General features: G+C 35.6%; 1 protein-coding gene across 2 annotated transcripts in view; it reads left to right on the forward strand.

The window, feature by feature from the left end:
* Window positions 1-12,081, forward strand: part of CNOT6L (CCR4-NOT transcription complex subunit 6 like) — an 83,485-nt gene extending 71,404 nt beyond the window's left edge. For both annotated transcript variants that reach the window (XM_051966507.1, XM_051966506.1), the window contains exons 11-12: window positions 220-422; window positions 4,803-12,081. In XM_051966507.1, the coding sequence (XP_051822467.1) occupies window positions 220-422; window positions 4,803-5,015 (416 nt within the window). In that variant the 3' untranslated portion in view covers window positions 5,016-12,081. The remainder of the gene's footprint in view (window positions 1-219; window positions 423-4,802) is intronic.
* The last annotated feature ends 4,593 nt before the right edge of the window (window positions 12,082-16,674 follow it).

Below are 16,674 nucleotides of genomic sequence, written 5' to 3' on the forward strand. Positions count from 1 at the left end.
TTTTTCATAAAGTCATTTCTGGTCAAACTTTAAAAATCCTTTAAATTTTTTTGTAAAAAAAATCAAAACTGATTGATTGAAGAAAATTTTGTTAACCCAGCCTGCAAAATTATGAGAAAACTGGGGCAATTCCAAGACAAGCCTGGATCTATACTTGCTGTCTTGCTTACACACACGCATAAGAAATAACAGCCTTTCTTTGTTCCTTCCTTCCACCAGGTGTTGTGGAATATTTGAGCAGTGGGGGAGTGGCTGACAACCATAAAGATTTTAAGGAATTGCGCTATAATGAGTGTCTCATGAACTTCAGCTGCAGTGGGAAAAATGGTACCTCAGAAGGAAGAATCACACATGGCTTCCAGCTCCAGAGCGCCTATGAAAATAACTTGATGCCTTACACAAATTATACCTTTGACTTCAAAGTGAGTGAAAACTTTGGGATTGTCATGCAAATTATTTATTATAGTAATAAGCATCGAATGCCCTAGAAATGCCTAAATATGGACTTTTTCTCATTTAGCCTTTACACATCCTGCAGAATTTGGGGACATATCTGCACCATCTTGTTGTTCCCCTTCCCCTTCTCCCTCTCTCACTCCCCTTCCCCTCCTCCTCCCCCCAATTCCCTGCTTCCTTGACACTTTTGGTAAAATCCTTCTTCTTTCATATGTGTTTAAATGAATACACCAAACATTTAATGAAGCTAGACTGAACTCAGCTGTTTTTTAAAAATAGTATCTTCTTCCTTGAAATGTCAAATTTTTTATTTCCTGGTTATTTTTCAACTAGAGTGATGGCAGATTATTATTTCACAAGGGTGTTTTTTTTTTTTTTAATAATGTATTCATTGTGTGGGGGTACCCCAACAAATGTTTATTTCTTCTAGCTAGACATGAAGAGATCATAGTATAGATAGTATTCTTGGGTAATGAGCTCTATGTGACTTTTTGTCATATATCCATTTTTCTTTATCCTCTTCAGCCCTGAAATCCTCCTTACCTGTACACTCCTAACTCCAAAGAAAAATTTAGAGAACAATTTCATGTCTGTCCATAGTTCTCATTAGATTTGAAGACCTACTAACTCTCAAAGAGCATCTTTGGAAAGCCTCATCTGATAGGAATGGGTTAAAAATAACGTGTAGGAAGATTTATGATAGTATAGTCCAGTGTAGCAGTATTGAAAAAAAGGAAAGAGGTTTTTGATTTGGATCCTGTTAAAGGTCCCGCTTCATGATCTAAAACCAACATTTATTTATTTATTTATTGGTGCGGCAGTTGTTATTAAGCTACTTGGTCACACAGCTAGGGCTAGTACTCTAATCACTGTGCCATCTAGCTTCCCCCAAATTGCCTTTTTTTATTTTGCTGTGACAATTGGGGTTAATTGATTTGCCCAGGGTCATATAGCTAGGAAGTATCAAGTGTCTGAGGTCAGATTTGAACTCAAGTCCTCCTGATTTCAGGGCTGGTGCTGTATCCACTGCACCATCTAGCTGTCCCTGTAATTGCTTTTTAACAATTTTATTATTTACTATTCTTTCTCCCATGCTCAAGAAAAGATCAAATTCAAATCTATCCTTTTTGCATTTTTCACCTTTGCAATCTCTTTGTGTTAGAGATTTTCTGTGAAAAGTATACATCATAATGGATGGTGTTGGATCACAGAAATAGATTTTTTTTTGGATACATTTAGGAAATAATTTTTCACAACTTTGTGTTAGGATAAAGTTGGGCAATTTTGCATATCATATTTAGGGGCGGAGGAATTATGGACATCATTTATTGTTTTCCACATATGGAAATTGTACTGAATCTGAAACCCTTCAATTTAGAAGCTAAATAACAATTAACATCAAATATCTGTATAGATAAACCAAAATTTGTGTATGTGTTTTGTTCCCTTTCTTAGATCTTAGAGAATGTATAGTTACTATACGTAAGCATAGTACCTCTTCCTCTTTTAAAGCATCTTCTTAAATGGATATGATTTCTGGCAAGTTGAGGGGGAAAAAACGGATAGGAAAGTTATAACAATAGCAACTCAGATGTATTTAATCCAGCAAAGTAGTAAGTAGCAAGGCTTGTGATTTCAAATTCCTGAGCTTTTCTAATCAGGGGCAGATAGGTGGTGTAATAAGAATTCTGATTCTGGAATCAGGAAGGCTTTTTTTTTTTTTTCCCCCATTCACATTGGTCATAGCTTACTAGTTATGTGACTCTGGGCCATGTTTCCCTCAGTTTCTTCATCTATAAAATGAACCAGACACATGTCAAACCACTCTAATGAATTTGCCAAGAAAACCCCAAAAGAAATCATGAAGAATTGGATACATCTGAAAATGACTGAACAGGAACAAAATAGACTCCTTTTAGTAACACAACCATTCATCCTGTTTTATGTTAGTGTTCACCTGTTTTATAGGCATTAACATTTTTATTTTCACACATACCCTATCCACAAGCTTCTCAGCACTTGGTGAACACCCCCAGCATGATACATGGATCTGAGAATACAATTTGATAGCTACCTACAGTTGTGTTCCTGCTCTGTGCCCACATGCCAGGAGGTCCTAAGTCTATTGTTGCGGGTTGTATTCATAACTCATAAAACCAGAAGTTCTTGAAGTCTTTTATTGTTGTAGACATTGGAACTGATAGGATATATTGATTTCTCCCAACCATTCTACAATCTCTGTCCCAGCTTTGAGGAGATCTATAGAGTATGTTTTTAGATAATTAAACTCATTACATAGCATTGTTTAGCCCTCATGTTTTTACACACGTACAATATCAAGCTCATATATATATATTTTTAAATTTTTTTATTTAATAATTACTTTATATTGACACTCGTTTCTGTTCCGATTTTTTTTTTTCCCCTCCCTCCCTCCACCCCCTCCCCTAGATGACAAGCAGTCCTTTATGTGTTGGATATGTTGCAGTATATCCTAGATACAATATATGTTTGCAGAACCGAACAGTTCTCTTGTTGCTTAGGGAGAATTGGATTCAGAAGGTATTAACCCGGAAAGAAAAACAAAAATGCAGATAGTTCACATTCGTTTCCCAGTGTTCTTTCTTTGGGTGTAGCTGTCAAGCTAATATATTTTTTACAATTGTGACTTTCTGTGTCTTTAAATGTCTTTGAAGCATTTTGATAAATGATTTTACTCTTTGCCATATGATAAAGTAGAAAAAGATCAGGGAGGGAGTGCAGCTAGGTGACGTAGTCGTTTGAGCACCAGCCCTTAAGTCAGGAGGACTTGAGTTCAAATGTGGCCTCAGACACTCTACCTGTGTGACCCTGGGCAAGTTACTTAACCCCAATTGCCTCAGCCAAAAAAGAAAAAAGAAAGAAAGAAAAAGATCCTGGGTTGGATGTCAGGACAAGGGTGAAGCCTCCTGTCCTGAATCCCCCTGTATATATGATAAGAGGGAATTGGATTAGATAGGTCCCTTTAGGTCTGAATCTATGATCTGGTTTACTCCCATTGTTTCTTCTCCCTCTCCGTTTTATTTCCCCTCAATTACAGATTTTTAGCATTCATTTTTATAGGATTTTGAGTTTATACATGTACTATACATTTCTTTATTAGTCACAGTTGCAAAAGAATAGATCCAAAGGTTGGGGGGGGCGGGGCCTACCAGTTTACTTTTTTTAGAGTTAGAAATTATATATATTTCTTAGATAGCAGTTTGTTATTTGCTGTTTTCTCCATCCAAGCTTGGCAAATTTCAGGTAAACCCAGTTTCTGAAGGTGTTTTGCCCTGGTATAAAGTTTTGTGGTATAAATTAGGTGTTGCTCTATTAATAAAACAAAAACACCATTACCCAAAAAAACTGTTCTAGAAATTTTTGTCATAACTTTATAGGTTCTGTTGGAAACTTTGATATGTTTTTGAGCTACTATTCTCTCTTTTTTTTTTTTTTTTTAATTTTAATATCTTTTTATTGATAGAACGCATGCCAGGGTAATTTTTAACAGCATTATCCCTTGCATTCATTTCTGTTCCGATTTTTCTCCTCCCTGCCTCCACCCCTTCCCCCAGATGGCAAGCAGTCCTTTATATGTTGAATAGGTTACAGTATATCCTGGATACAATATAATTGTGCAGAACCGGACAGTTTTCTTGTTGTACAGGGAGAATTGAATTCAGAAGGTAGAAATAACCCGGGAAGAAAAACAAAAATGCAAGCAGTTTATATTCATTTCCCAGTGTTCTTTCTCTGGGTGTAGCTGCTTTTGTCCATCTTTGATCAATTAAGGCTTTCTTTATCAAAGAGATCCACTTCCATCAGAATACATCCTCAAACAGTATCGTTGTTGAGGTATGTAATGATCTCCTGGTTCTGCTCATTTCATTCAGCATCAGTTCATGTAAGTCTCGCCAGTCCTCTCTGTAGTCATCCTGCTGGTCATTCCTTACAGAACAATAATATTCCATAACATTCATATAACACAATTTACTCAACCATTCTCCAATTGATGGACATCCTTTCATTTTCCAGCTTCAAGCCACTACAAACAGGGCTGCCACAAACATTTTGGCACATACAGGTCCCTTTCCTTTCTTTAGTATCTCTTTGGAGTATAAGCCCAGTAGAAACACTGCTGGATCAAAGGGTATGCACAGTTTGATATTGAGCTACTATTCTCAATGGCAGATACCATAAATTGCTTATTTTACTAATAAACTTTTAAGAATTGTGTATTGTTTTTGTTGGTATCTAACATTGTTTTTTTTTTTTTTTATCTCCTCTCCTTCTTATCCCTCACCCCTTCCCCAATCTCTTTACAGGGTGTGATTGACTACATTTTCTATTCCAAGACTCATATGAACGTGCTTGGTGTCCTGGGGCCTTTAGATCCTCAGTGGCTGGTTGAGAACAACATCACTGGGTGTCCACACCCGCACATCCCTTCAGACCACTTCTCACTGTTAACACAACTTGAACTCCACCCTCCACTCCTGCCTCTTGTCAATGGTGTTCACTTGCCCAATCGGAGGTAGTGGAGTCCAGCCCCGCCGAGACGGGGATTTGTTGCTATGGACCTGTACAGTTGTAAATCAAAGTATGTAGGAGTGAAGTATGGCCATCCTTAAGCTGCTTCTTCAGGCTCCTTTCATTATGTGTTTGCTATAAGATTTTGCACATTTTGGTGCATATTGGTATCATTTGGCACTAGGGCTGGAACCAAAGTATTGCTCCCTTTCTGCGTTTTTAATTTAGTGTGTTTTAACTATTGGACCTGTTTCTTATTCAAAAAGTTAGCTTTCATAGTAAAGAAATGATCAGTTAAAGGTCCAACAATATGTATTTATTGCTCCAAGACGCATTTTCTGCCTAATTATATAAAAATCAGCTATCCATCTTTTAAAATAAAATGTTTTCTTTTAATTACATTAAGAAAATTTAAAATATGAACGGTTTATCTTGCAAGGAAATGCTTGTTCTCCTTTACTACATAACTGGTTTGCCTCTCCAGATCACTCTGCACATTAGTAAATCATACATACAAAAATACATCGGTGTGTGTGTGTGTGTGTGTGTGTGTGTGTGTGTGTACATATCTATGTATATAACTGTAGATCTATACACACAAAAACACGCTTTGAAAATAAAGCGCTTAATAGTACAGTGTTTTGTTGGGCAAACATTCTGACATTTTATGGGAAGAACATAAACAAGACCCCCTTACCGATTATATATTTGTAGGTCTTAAATTATTAGTGAGACCTAGAAGAGCTGTCTCCCTAGTTTATTATTGGGAAAACAGTGGGAAATACATTGCCACATAGCCACATAGCTTGAAAACAAAATTTGATCTATTTGATAATGGAGTGCATACTTCCTGTAGATGGCAATTTTTGTCAAGTACTATCCAATTTTTTTTCCTCCTTGCTTTGCTGAATAGTAGACCTTGAATAACAAAAGTGTTGCCAATATGACCATCTCCCTGACACAGCCAGAGACCCCAGGATCAAGAGGACAAAAATACAATGGCAGGAATGCTAGGCATGTCCCAGGTGTGTATATAATGATGGAGCTACCAGGTGACCTCTTGGCTTAAGATTTGGGGAGATTTACAACAGGGAGTAGCTCAGTATCATTCCTTGAATTATTTTTCCTGACCCTAGCTGCCAAATAGCTATCATATGCTTTTACTCCTTGTTTCTGTTCTCTGTCAGGGTTGAATTAAGAAGCTGCTGGTTCATTCCCAACTGTTGATGCTCTTTAAATGTGTTATTTTATGCCCAGGTGGGGCCAGTGCAAAAAAAAAAAAATCTGTGCCTCAGGAGGCGGTAAACATAATGCAATTTTCTGGGGGGGGGGAGGGGAGAAATTAGTTGGCTGCTTGATGTTAATTATGGCACAGTAATAGGAAAAGGTCGTGTCTGTGTTTTTAAGTTTTTCTTTATTCTGCTTTTTTGCTGCTATAAGAGTTTCCTGAAATTTATATTTTAAACTTTTCATGCACTTTACTGTTTCTAGTCTCAAAATGTGATATTTTTATTAAACAAAAAATTTTCCATTATGTGAGTGAAACTTTAAAATAGCCTATATTTGTCTCTCCGAATACAAACACACAGGTCAAAATTTAAATTAATTAGTTTTAAATATATACAATTTGTTTCTTCCTGATTCGATATCTTAGGCTGTTTTATTAGTCTTGAAATGATGCATTTCCTTTGTTTTATAATAATTTCATCCATAGTAAATCAATCAGGCTACATAAAATATTATTCCCAAGTGGGTTTATTTTTGTGGGAGGAGGGTTGTTGGGATTATGTGATGTCATCTGTGGGACTGCATTGAATGGTTTTACTGAAGCCTAAATCCCCCTTTCAAAAGTGCCTAGTGATAGAGGCGTTGTCTGTCATCTATTAAAATTGGACATCATTGTAGTTGAGTGAAGTTTGATGTAAATAAAAATATTATTTTAAAAAAAATGTTATAGCACCAAAAAAAAAAATTCCTTAAGATAACAGAGTTTCCAGGTATCCCTTCTTATATACCTCAAGCATTCAACATCCTAGCCATGCAAGTAATTTGAAAATATCTAAAGTATAGTACTGGAAAGTAGAATAGCATGAAAAACTTAATTTTGTGGACATTGCCTTTTTTAATCAGCTCCGTATCTTGTACTTTGTTTTGGGTGGCTTTTCTGCTCTGGAGGTATGCACTAACAAATCGTTTTCCTCCTTTCATATACGCATGTTAATTAGCAATGTGAGCAATATTTCCTACCATACTTCACTCCCAATATTTTTGAGATGTTTGTATAAAATGGAATTTAATGTTCACCTATGATTGTATATGAACCACAGAGGAGCCCATTTATTAATAATAAACTTTTTTAATAGTTAAATGTTATGGGGAAAATAATAAAAAAAAAACTGGGAAACATTGTAAACAGCTTAAGTTTATTTTGTGTATGACCGAGGCACTCTGTTGCAGGAAGGTGTGTAATTGGGTTCTCTCTGCTTCCAAATGCACTCATTCAAACCATTTATTATCCTGTGTAATTTTTAACATGGTTTGAGTAGGTGTGTAGCAACTCATGTTGAAATGGGTAAAATTGTGTTATGTTTTTGGTGGCACACATGCCCTTGGGACATGATATCTCAAGCTTCATGTGTATGGTTTCCCTTTAGCCCACTCACTACCCCAGTCCCCCACAAACCCTTTGTCCTAATAAGTTCCCTTTGTAAAAGGAGTAGTATCTGTTTTGAGCTACCTGTTCAGGTGATCAGAAATGCTGCTGTCCTCAGTGTTGTCTTACTAAAATAAAATGTAGGCCCTTTGAATCTTTTGACAGTACCTAGTTTAAAAGAAGAGAATGGAAAAATGTGTATATACTCTAGAAGTAAAATATACACTCACATGCTTTCCAGTTTTTCAATTAAACGAGTTTTATGCCATGGAGGTGCATATCTTCTGAAGAGATGAAAAATTGGGGCATTTTTAGTTTGTGATTTATGCTTTTTTGAGTTGTCAGGTGTGATTTCAAAGTACATCTAAAAGAACGCAGTGTTCTTTAAAACTATTTAAAGCAGTGTTTGGGAGAGGGAAAATTGTACCATTTGCCATCATTGGTCATTCAAGAGCATGTAGCATCACTTAATCTCTTGGGCATCATTGCCCTTTTCATAGCTTTACTCATTGTAATGGGGAATATTGCAGCATCCTCAGGACTGACATCTGAAAAAGGCTCAAGTCCTTATACTGCTCCTTGCTTGTTGACTTTGTTTTTTAAAAATGTGCCTGGTGTCAACTTTTAAGCAACAGCACTGCCTAAAAGCAAGCAGAGAAAAGAATCCCAACACCATTCTATATAGGCAACTTTTTAAAATTCGATATAGAAAATCTGTTAAAGATTTACAGTGTTTTATGTAAAAAAAATATTTTGTATGAAGTAGCTAAATATTTTCATTTCATTACTTTGATGTAAGGAGGGTGAGCATTTGATATCATACATTGAAGTCAGGTATGGCACAATGCGTTCTGAGACCAGCTCCTTCACCCCCTCTACCCAATTTGCCTTGTTATAAGCTTCTCTTTTTAAATTATCCTTTCACAAGCAGATATTTAATTTTATTAACTTGCATCCTTTGTAAATGTTTTAGAAGCCACTGTGTGTTTTAGTTTTCAGAAATATAAAGTTCCAGTTCTTGGCCCCAATTCCTGAAAATCACAAAGTAATAAGGAATGGAAGATAATAAAGGCTCATATCACTTGGTTCCATAGTGGGTTTGTTAGAGAATGTATCACATAAAACCAGAAAGCTGGTTTTCCATTTAAAAATTAAATCTAGTAATTATGTTACTAGCAAAATTTGAAGTTATTTACAAGGTTTCTGAAATCACCAATACATTATACCATGAATAATCGTATAGTTATGAAAGCGGGAATAGGGTATATAGGAAACAATAGATGGGATAGTGTAGAAGTTAATTAAATGTGTAGAAAGTAGTGCCTAATAAAATCAAGTCTAATGAAAGGTCAGCTTTTTGTTTTTAGGGTTTTGTTTTTTAAAAACAGTATAATTTACTGATATATTTAGGTTTTATTTTTTGTTTTTTTATTTTTAACCAAAAGTCTGAACTATTATAGCAGTTTTTCAGAGAAGGGGCTAATGATTCAGTAGTATAGTCATAGAAGTCTGGCAGTTTCCGATAGTTTAAATATATGAATATAAATGGAGCAAAGAGCTTGCAAAATTATGTGGAAATGACCATAGTGAATGTTTACTTTCACAACAGATACAAATTCTCATACATGCCTCCCTCTTTTTTTTTTTTTTTGTTAAAAACAATTACCTTTCTCATAATTGAAAATATGAACTTATTTTTATTTAAAATATAAATAGTAAACTCAGATTGCTGCATATTTTTTTTTCATTTTATTGGTATATTTATACCATATCTGCTGGATTACTAATATAAAGGGGGGAAAAACTTTATGTAACCACCAATGTAGAAACTATATCATTATTTGGTATTTAGAAAGTTCTGACAGTTTGATTATGTTTTGTTTGAAATTGATTTTTCTACAATGCTGAGCATCCAGTTTTTCAAATGAAAAATAATCAATTTGCTGTATCTTTAAATTGGACCTGTTCAGAAACTTTCTGTTTCAGAGAGGTTGCATATTTACTTTTCTTAAAGTTGTCAAAAGAAAACCTTACTGTTCATGCTAAGGATTTAAGGATCCTTGCCCTTCTTAACAATTGAGTTGAGTTTTTAGAAATAAAAATAGAGGGAGAGAAGAGGGCAAATAGCCTCTTGGCCAGGCATGGCCACAGTGAAGAGCTATTCTTAGTCCCTTGTTTATGTTAATCTTTCAGGAGAATAGTAAAATATGGGGATATTGAAGAGTCAAGCTAAATATAAGTGGTGATTTCTTTACAATTAATCAGTAACTATTGTTGGTCTCAATACAAGACTTCAAAATGCATGACCATATAGAACTAATCCTATCAGTAGTTGAAAATTTCTGAGAGCAAAACAAGTTTCTTTTTCAAATTAATTACTGAGACCATTTGTGCCTAGCATATAATAGCAGCATCCATGACACAATACAAAAAGGCACCTTAAGTTAGAGGTGGATTTTTTCATGGAATGATTTTAAATTATGAGGTGGAAATGGTTATCAATATATTTTGGGAGTCTTTAGCAGTGGCAAAATGTGCCAAGTGATATGATTCTTTGGGTTATATTGTGTGTAAGCTTACAGAATTGTTCAGAAGGCAGAATAGCTCCTGCTTCTAGTATTTTGTAATTGGTGTTAAATAATTCCCAAGCTTTTAACCAATAATCTGCTTTGCATCTGTTTTCTTTCTAAAGTGTAAGAATCATGGTGGCCCTTTCTAAAAGTGACACTTGTTGCTTATCCTTTATTGCCTTTAAAGTTTTTTTTTTTAATTAATAATGTGGGGTTTTATTTCTTCAAGCAATTAGCGTTGTTTTGTGCCATGTTTCCTTAATTTGTGGTTTTCTGAATTTATAAGGTTGACAGTGGTGATTGTTAATGAGCTTTGGCTTTGCTTATTACTGGGCAGTCTTGATATATTGTTATTAGTTTCAGTGTGTGAAACTGTGTCTGGTTTGTATTCACTGAAAACTATACTCTCCTTTCTCAGCTTAACTTGCTAAAAAACAAAACAAAACGACAAAAAAAAACAAAACAAAAAAACCACTTCCTACCTGTGCAATCCCTAAACAGTGCTTTGCTGGCTGGGTGGGGTGGGTGGGGTGGGATTGTCCTTGTTCAGCCCTTAGCCCTGCATCTGGACTCCTGTGTTACTGCACACTGGGATCTGAGATTGTTCAGTGTTGTGAGTGGCAAATTCTTTAACACCAGCAGCACCGAAAAGTGCACTATGGGCATTCGTACAGTTGTCCAAATGCAGGCTGTCTTCTTGCATTCAGGAGAAACTGAAGATTAGATTTCTGTAGGAATTACTGTTAGATTTTTGAACGCAATGAATATTTTTTTATTATTATTATTGTTGTTTATTTTTGCCTTTTTTTTGGCATGAATTTTTTTTTTTTCCTTGCTGAATAAACCAGGCACTGGAAAAACAAAACCATGGATAATTTTTTTCCTCCATTGTGATCTTTTTCAACTCTTATTCAAAATATGTGCCAACATATTGTCCCCATGAAGCCAGCTGGCCTCTCCAACTTCTTACCCTTCGGTGTGAGGAGAAATGGGACCTTTCTTTTTTCATTGCCTAGCATTGAAGAATTCATGTTGTGCACAATTGAGTCATTTTTGTGGATTGTAAAGTGTTGTGTAACTATGGGTAGCTATTGGTTGGAAAGCCAAGCACAGAACTTTAGAACTGAATAAGGTTTTTCATTTGTTTTTTTAAAGTTTTCAAAGCACTTGCAGATTCTACTGACCTAGTACTCCAAAGCCTAAAGGATTTTAAAAATTAATGCTTTGATTTTTAGGGAAAAGAAAAGAAATTAATCTGTTTTTTAAATTAGCTTTTTTTAAAAAAAATTTTAAAAAGTGGAAATAAAGTTGAATGAAGTGCCATGTAAATTGTAGCTTGCTAGTTTTCTCTCAAACAGAATGGATCTATGGGGTTATCATTTCAATACTCAGTGTCATCTCTGGAGGAACAATGTTTCTTTTTTGTTGAACACTCAGACTAAATCACCAGCTGCTTTATTTTTCTATTTATTACATTTATCCAGTTTATGAGGTCTCAAAACTATTGACCACGCTGCTCAGCCAAGGTATTTTTCACAGTGGACACTGTACAACATGTGCGTGCAAGAGGACACAGTCGAGTCTTGGTATTTTTTATTAATGTGAAAAATGACTAAACAAAGCAGTCCTGCCTTTTCAAATCTTATGGCAGCTCAGAAGGGAGGTGCTTATGAACCTTAACTACTATGTCAGATGACAAAATACTTTTTTTTCCACTTTGGAGATTGGGTACTGCTCACACATGATGTATAGGGCTAAATATCTGCTTGTTTCCTTGCACCTGTGTACTTTTCCTTCTGTCCCTGCCCTCTCCTTACCCTGTAGGCAATAAATGGCCATTTTGCAACTGCATACTCTTGGTCTTCATTTTTTTGCTTCTCTATTTCTGTGTTGTTCTCTATACCTATATAGACCATGATTTAGTCCTCTTGAAAAATCCAAGTTGAAAGCTTTGGTAACTGCAGAAAATACAGGTGAATGAAAATGTCATGGTCAATACATTTCTCAATGAATTCTTGGAAGGGGGCGGAGGGGATGCGATAGGAATGATGTAGAAGGCTGCGGCAAGGGGAAAAGGCTCTGTTAGGCTCTGGGACCCGACTGTTGCATTAGGGCATATGTTCCTTTATTGGGTGCAAATCATGTTGGTGCTATACCTATTTAATAATAAAGAAGCAGGTAGGTCATAGCAGTGGATGAAGTGCTAGAGTTGGAGTCTTAGAACTGGTGTCAAGTTCTGTCACAAGCAGATGTATGCCCCTCAACAAATCATTTCAGTCTCACTTATGTATCTACTTCACAATTATTCTGGGGGGAAAAATCCAATTTGCATAAGGTCCTTTATAAAACTCGACTGTTTTGATAGCTTTTTTTGGTTAATTATCCTATCGTAGCAATTACTGTACTGCTACATATTTTATTAAAATAGTGCACAGTAGTAATGGGATAAATTACTAGATCGTTCCTTGAGGATATATCTACACTGCAGGAAGAATACTAACTTTTGTGGAGAATCAAACAATCCTGCCAGATGAGTGTTGGTCTCACAGTACCTCCCATTAGATTTCTAATACCCTTAGCCATGGATAATCAAATTCCAACATTGTCATGTTTATGTGTCCCTTTTAATGTGTTAGTATGTACCTAAGTAATATGTACCATGTTTGTATTTAAGAAGGAAAATCTTAGGTGGTATTGGGATTGCTTGAATGATTCCTCTTTATACATGTGATGGGAGAATGTAAGGAACACAGGCTATAAAAAAAGCACCACTGCTACAGTCACTTGAGCCTCAGTTGCCAGGTTACAGAAGAACAAGGACCTAATTCAATAATCTTGTCAAAACAATTAGGCACGTCCTAATTGTAGGTTATTTTCTGGTTGAACCCTATATGACAGTTTTTGGCTATAGTACTTTTGAGGCAACATTTGGGCTTTTGGCTTTAATTCACTACAAACATCACACTAGAGACAATAGAGTTTAAAGGGAGCAATATCGCCTCAGATGCATTTGGCAAACCTCTCTTTTTTTTCTATCTTTCTCATTATTCTTGTCACCCATCCAGCCAAAACCACCTTCTAGCCTTTCCTTTGTGCTTTTTCATTGTACTTTTGGAGTGCCTCCTTTCTTTGGTCCCTGTGATAACAGTAAGAAAAGCATTGGTTTCATCCACCTGATGCTTACTTTCTGTTTAATCATGAATTATCATGTGTCTTATCTGTGAATATGGGATCTCTTTTAGTTCTAGGTCTTTGATTTTATTTCTTTTCACTAGTTTTACCTTTTGGTTTTAAGCTCTAGCTGATTTCTAAGAAGCCATACTTTATCCCCTCTGCCATTCTAGCAGTTATCCCACTTTGAAGGTCACTTGTCTGTCTTTCATTCAAAGTATATCCTTTTACTTTTCTCAGTTAACAATCTCTGAACCACTGATCTAAAGCCCTGTCCTAATACATATGTATACATGTTGATATCCTTTTAAACACTCCCAATTTGAAAAAAAAAAAGTTTTTTTAACCCCCACTTCCTCGGCCTGCCACTCACTATCTACTCTGTGTACCTTGGAATTATCTAGTTACTTACATGTCTCTTACAGGTATGTGTGAGCTTCTTTAAAAAAAGTTGTAATTTTTATCTTTGTGTCTTCAATGTTTAGCAATATCTTGAATACATATATATGCAGACACAGATACTCCCCAGTTAAATGCTTATTGACTGAATGGATTCTGTGCGACCTCAATGATTTTGAAATAGGGAATTCTCTTCTTTTACAATTTTTTACATAGTAGTGTTTATTTCCCCCACTGACAAGAAAATTTATAGTATCCATTTTTACAAGATTTTGAGTTCCAAAGTTTTCTCCTCTCCCTCTGACCTCTTTCCTCCCTCTTCTGAATGTAGTTCATTTGATGTAGTAGTTTATACATATCCTATCATGTAAAACATTCCTTGTTAATCCTAGGAGAAAACGAACAAAGTGGGGGGAGGACTTAGAATCTGCATTCTGAGTCCATCAGTTTATTTGATTATATTTTCCTTTGTGAGTCATTTTTTATTTATTTTAGATCATTGTTTTGCTTAGGAGAGCCTAGTTAATCATAGTTTATTATTACACAATGGTTGCTGAGACTTACAATGTTTTCTTGGCACTACAGGATCTGTATCCTAAAGAAGTCAAAAAAAAAAAAAAAAAGGAAAAGGGCCCACATAATGCAAAAAAAAATTTATAGCAGACTTTTTGTAGCAGAATATTGAAAATTGAGGGGATACCCATCATTTGGGAAATGGCTGAATAAGTTTGTGGTATATGAATGCAATTGTGCAGTAAAAAATGATGAAAAGACCGATTTCAGAAAAACTTGGAAAGGCTTGTTTGAATTGATGCAAAAGAAAATCAGTAGAACCAGGAAAAAGTGTTAAGTATCAGCAACATCAGTTCTTGTCAGCAACACTGATCTGGGAATTCTCTTTTTAATAATAATCTTTCTACCTCTCTGACTTTGAAATCTCCTGTCTTCATTACAATCTTCGGTCTCTTGATTCCTTTCCGATTTTCTCAGGCTGTTTCCTTAGCTACTTATTTTCCTTATGTATTTACCAAATATGTATTTACCAAGTATTTGTTAAGGCCTTATGTGCTAGACACAATGCTGTCTGGTTAAAATACCATGGAAATCCAAACAATAAAAGTAGGAAAATTAGTTGAACAGGTTAAGACTATCCCTGAAACACTTCTCCCTTTGTATTGCATTTCAGTCCATGACAATTAGCAGCTTTGGGTTTTTCTTTTTCATTGTTTTGAACTATTAACAACTGGAAGAAGTCCTTCCATGGTGCAGAATGGATTCTCAAAAGAATTCATGTTATAAAATCCTGAATCGAACCCTAACAACTGCTGTTGCAAGACACAAAAACATTTCTTACCAACTTTTTAATCTCTTCCTTAGCAGGTATTGCAGATCCACTTCTCTTTCCATATCTCTTCTGGTTTCCTCTCAGCAATGCCCTTCCCTCCTGCTTTATTGAGAAACTAAAGACCATCCACCTTTATTTTTCTTTCTTAATTAAGTCCTTATCCTGAATTCATAATAAAACATCTGTCTTCTGTCCTTTACTCTTGTTCCTAAGTAAGAGGTGACTACTTTTCCCCCCAGTTTTTGTTCCCAGTCCCATCGCAAATCTCCAGGAGTTTATTCCCATTTCTCTTTCCTCCCCTCAGCCTTTGCTTCTCCCCATCCACTTCCCTTTCTTCCTTTCTAATCCCTGCCCATTCTTTCTCCATTTTACCATCCTTAGTTTTTCCTCTTCACTTGATCTTGTCATCTTTCAAGCCAGCATTCTATTTCCATACACCTCTTCACTGACAAACTCCTAGCATTTGTTGCCTCTTCCTCACCACTTATTCAGAGTTTCCTTTGATTTCATTGTTTGGCTGAAATAGCTTTTTGAGAGGTTAGTAATATTCTCTAAATTGGCAAGTATTAGGACCTTTTTGCAGTACTGATTGTCTCAACTCTGCAAAAGAATGCTTTCTCTTGCTTACCTTGCTGGCCCTACTTCTAGAACATCTTATTTTTTTCCCCCTCCCTGAACAGCATTTTATTTTTCTAATTATATGTAAAAAATCTTCATTTTTGTAAAATTTTGAGTTTCAGATTTTTTTCCTTCCTTCTCTTATTTTACCTCCTTATTTACCTCTCCCCTCAAGATAGCAAGTTACTTGATATAGGTTAACTATGTACGATAAATCTAAACATTTCCACATTAGTCATGTGAAAAAAAATCAAGACAAAAGGGGGAAACTATGAAAAAGAAAAAGTAATTACCTCTTCCCTCCAAGCTTCTCCCTTTTAAACAAATAAAAAGGTGAAAATGGTATCCTGTGATCAGCATTCAGTCTCCATAGTTCTCTCTCTGGATGCAGATGATATTTTCCATTACAAGTCTTTTGTAATTGTCTTGGATCCCTGTGTTTCTGAGAAGAGCCAAGTCTATCATAATTGAATGCATGATCTTGGTGGTAGGTTTTACAGTGTTCTGGTTCTGCTCACTTCACTCAGTATCAAATAAAACATTTTATTTTTTAAAACAACTTTTTATTGACAGAACCCATGCCAGGATGATTTTTTACAGCATTATCCCTTGCACTCACTTCTGTTCTGATTTTTCCCCTCCCTCCCTCCACACCCTCCCCCAGATGGCAAGCAGTCCTTTACATGTTAAATAGGTTACAGTATATCCTAGATACAATATATGTGTGCAGAACCAAACAGTTCTCTTGTTGCACAGGGAGAATTGGATTCAGAAGGTATAAATAACCCGGGAAGAAAAACAAAAATGCAAGCAGTTTATATTCATTTCCCAGTGTTCTTTCTTTGGGTGTAGCTGCTTCTGTTTATCGGTTGAAACTGAATTAGCTCTCTTTATCGAAGAGATCCACTTCC

The sequence above is a fragment of the Antechinus flavipes genome, chromosome 6 (assembly GCF_016432865.1).
Source record: "Antechinus flavipes isolate AdamAnt ecotype Samford, QLD, Australia chromosome 6, AdamAnt_v2, whole genome shotgun sequence".
NCBI classification, from domain to species: Eukaryota; Metazoa; Chordata; class Mammalia; order Dasyuromorphia; family Dasyuridae; genus Antechinus; species Antechinus flavipes.